Source organism: Phaethon lepturus, unplaced genomic scaffold, assembly GCF_000687285.1.
Source record: "Phaethon lepturus isolate BGI_N335 unplaced genomic scaffold, ASM68728v1 scaffold24016, whole genome shotgun sequence".
In the NCBI taxonomy this organism is placed as follows: domain Eukaryota; kingdom Metazoa; phylum Chordata; class Aves; order Phaethontiformes; family Phaethontidae; genus Phaethon; species Phaethon lepturus.
This window is the reverse complement of record NW_010547223.1, coordinates 233-2,331: the sequence shown is the minus strand read 5'-3', so window position 1 is coordinate 2,331 and position 2,099 is coordinate 233. Positions and strand designations below refer to the sequence as shown.

General features: G+C 45.8%; 1 protein-coding gene across 1 annotated transcript; it reads left to right on the top strand.

Moving 5' to 3' along the window:
* Window positions 1-9: 9 nt before the first annotated feature.
* On the top strand, window positions 10-1,015 carry SOX2 (SRY (sex determining region Y)-box 2). Its single transcript, XM_010289584.1, has one exon. The coding sequence runs from the start codon at window positions 80-82 to the stop codon at window positions 1,013-1,015; it is 936 nt and encodes a 311-aa protein (XP_010287886.1). The 5' UTR covers window positions 10-79.
* Window positions 1,016-2,099: the final 1,084 nt, after the last annotated feature.

Below are 2,099 nucleotides of genomic sequence, written 5' to 3'. Positions count from 1 at the left end.
AAAAAGTCCGGCTTGGGACTTCGCTGCGGCTGCTCCTCGTTTCTCTGCTGAAGGCTGGTTCCAGGCGAAAGTAGTTTGAATGTACAACATGATGGAAACCGAGCTGAAACCTCCCGCCCCCCAGCAAACTTCGGGGGGAGGCACAGGCAACTCCAACGCGGCCGCCAACAACCAGAAGAACAGCCCGGACCGGGTCAAGCGCCCGATGAACGCGTTCATGGTGTGGTCCCGCGGCCAGCGGCGGAAAATGGCCCAGGAGAACCCCAAGATGCACAACTCCGAGATCAGCAAGCGGCTCGGGGCGGAGTGGAAACTTTTATCCGAGGCGGAAAAGAGACCCTTCATTGACGAAGCCAAGCGGCTCAGGGCTCTGCACATGAAGGAGCACCCGGATTATAAATACCGACCCCGGAGGAAAACCAAGACCCTCATGAAGAAGGATAAGTACACGTTGCCGGGGGGCTTGCTGGCACCGGGCACCAATACCATGACGACTGGGGTAGGGGTTGGGGCCACCTTGGGAGCTGGGGTGAACCAGAGGATGGACAGTTACGCGCACATGAACGGCTGGACCAACGGAGGCTATGGGATGATGCAAGAGCAGCTCGGCTACCCGCAGCACCCGGGCTTGAACGCGCACAACGCGGCGCAGATGCAGCCCATGCACCGCTACGACGTGAGCGTTTCCATGACCAGCTCCCAGACGTACATGAACGGATCGCCCACCTACAGCATGTCCTACTCCCAGCAAGGGACCCCGGGCATGGCCCTGGGCTCCATGGGCTCGGTGGTCAAGACGGAATCCAGCTCCAGTCCCCCCGTAGTCACTTCCTCGTCTCATTCCAGGGCTCCTTGCCAAGCTGGGGACCTCCGGGACATGATCAGCATGTATCTACCAGGTGCTGAAGTACCAGAACCAGCTGCCCCAAGCAGACTTCATATGTCCCAACACTACCAGAGTGCACCTGTTCCTGGCCCAGCCATTAATGGCACACTCCCTCTATCACATATGTAAGACAAAGGGGCCGGAGGGGGGGGCGGGGGGGAAGGAAAACTAAACAAAACAAACAACAAAAAAACTTTTATTAGAAATTCTGGACTGTTTTTTTTTTTTTTTGACTATTTTTGTACAGAGAAAACTCGGGGCGGGGGGGTGGGGGAGCAGAAATTAAACCGACAAGGAACTTGTATAGATCTCGGAGGGGAAGCAACTACACAAAACTTTTAAAAAGTTCTAGTGAAAACGGTAGGAACTTTGCGGAAAGTTTGCAAAAGTCTTTACCAATAATATTTAGAGCTAGACTCAAAGAGCGAAGAGGAAAATGTTTTAATATTTGCAGGCAACTTTTGTACAGTATTTATCAAAAGAAACATGGCAATCAGAATGTCCATTGGTAATACTGAGAGAAGGGGAAAAAAAACACCAAACGCGCGAATTTGCCAATTATTTTTAAAAAATAGAGTCTACTTGGAGCGTTGTGGCTTTGGCAGCTGAATTTATAGCAGCTGCGAGAGGAGATGAAATTATTTTACAGCATTTGGACATTTTAAACTGTTTTAGAAATTGTACAAAAGACAAAAAAGTAGGATGAGTACTTGCGAACCATGGACTTGGTTTGCTGTAAAAGGGCAAACATTTAGATTGTACTAAATTTTTTTTTTTTTTACTTCTTGTTAAAAAGCAAAAATTGCCATGCAGGTTCCCACGCCGTTTGTTAATTTATAATAACTTTTTGTTTCCAGACTTCATCCTGTTCAAAGAAAAGGGAAAAAAAAAAAAAAAAAGAAAAAATACCAACCTGAAATTACTGTGTTTGAAATATTTTCTTATGGTTTGTAATATTTCTGTAAATTTATTGTGATGATATTTTAAGTTCTTTTTTTTTTTTTTCTCATTTTCCGTAGTTGTATTTTAAAGATTCGGCTCTGTATTATTTGAAATCAGTCTGCCGGCAGTCCATGTATATATTTGAACTAATACCATCCTTATAACAGGTACATATTCAAGTTAAGTTTTTACTCCATTATGCACAGTTTGAGATAAATAAATTTTTGACATATGGACACTGAAGTTCCGCTTGAGTCTTGGATTTATTTTT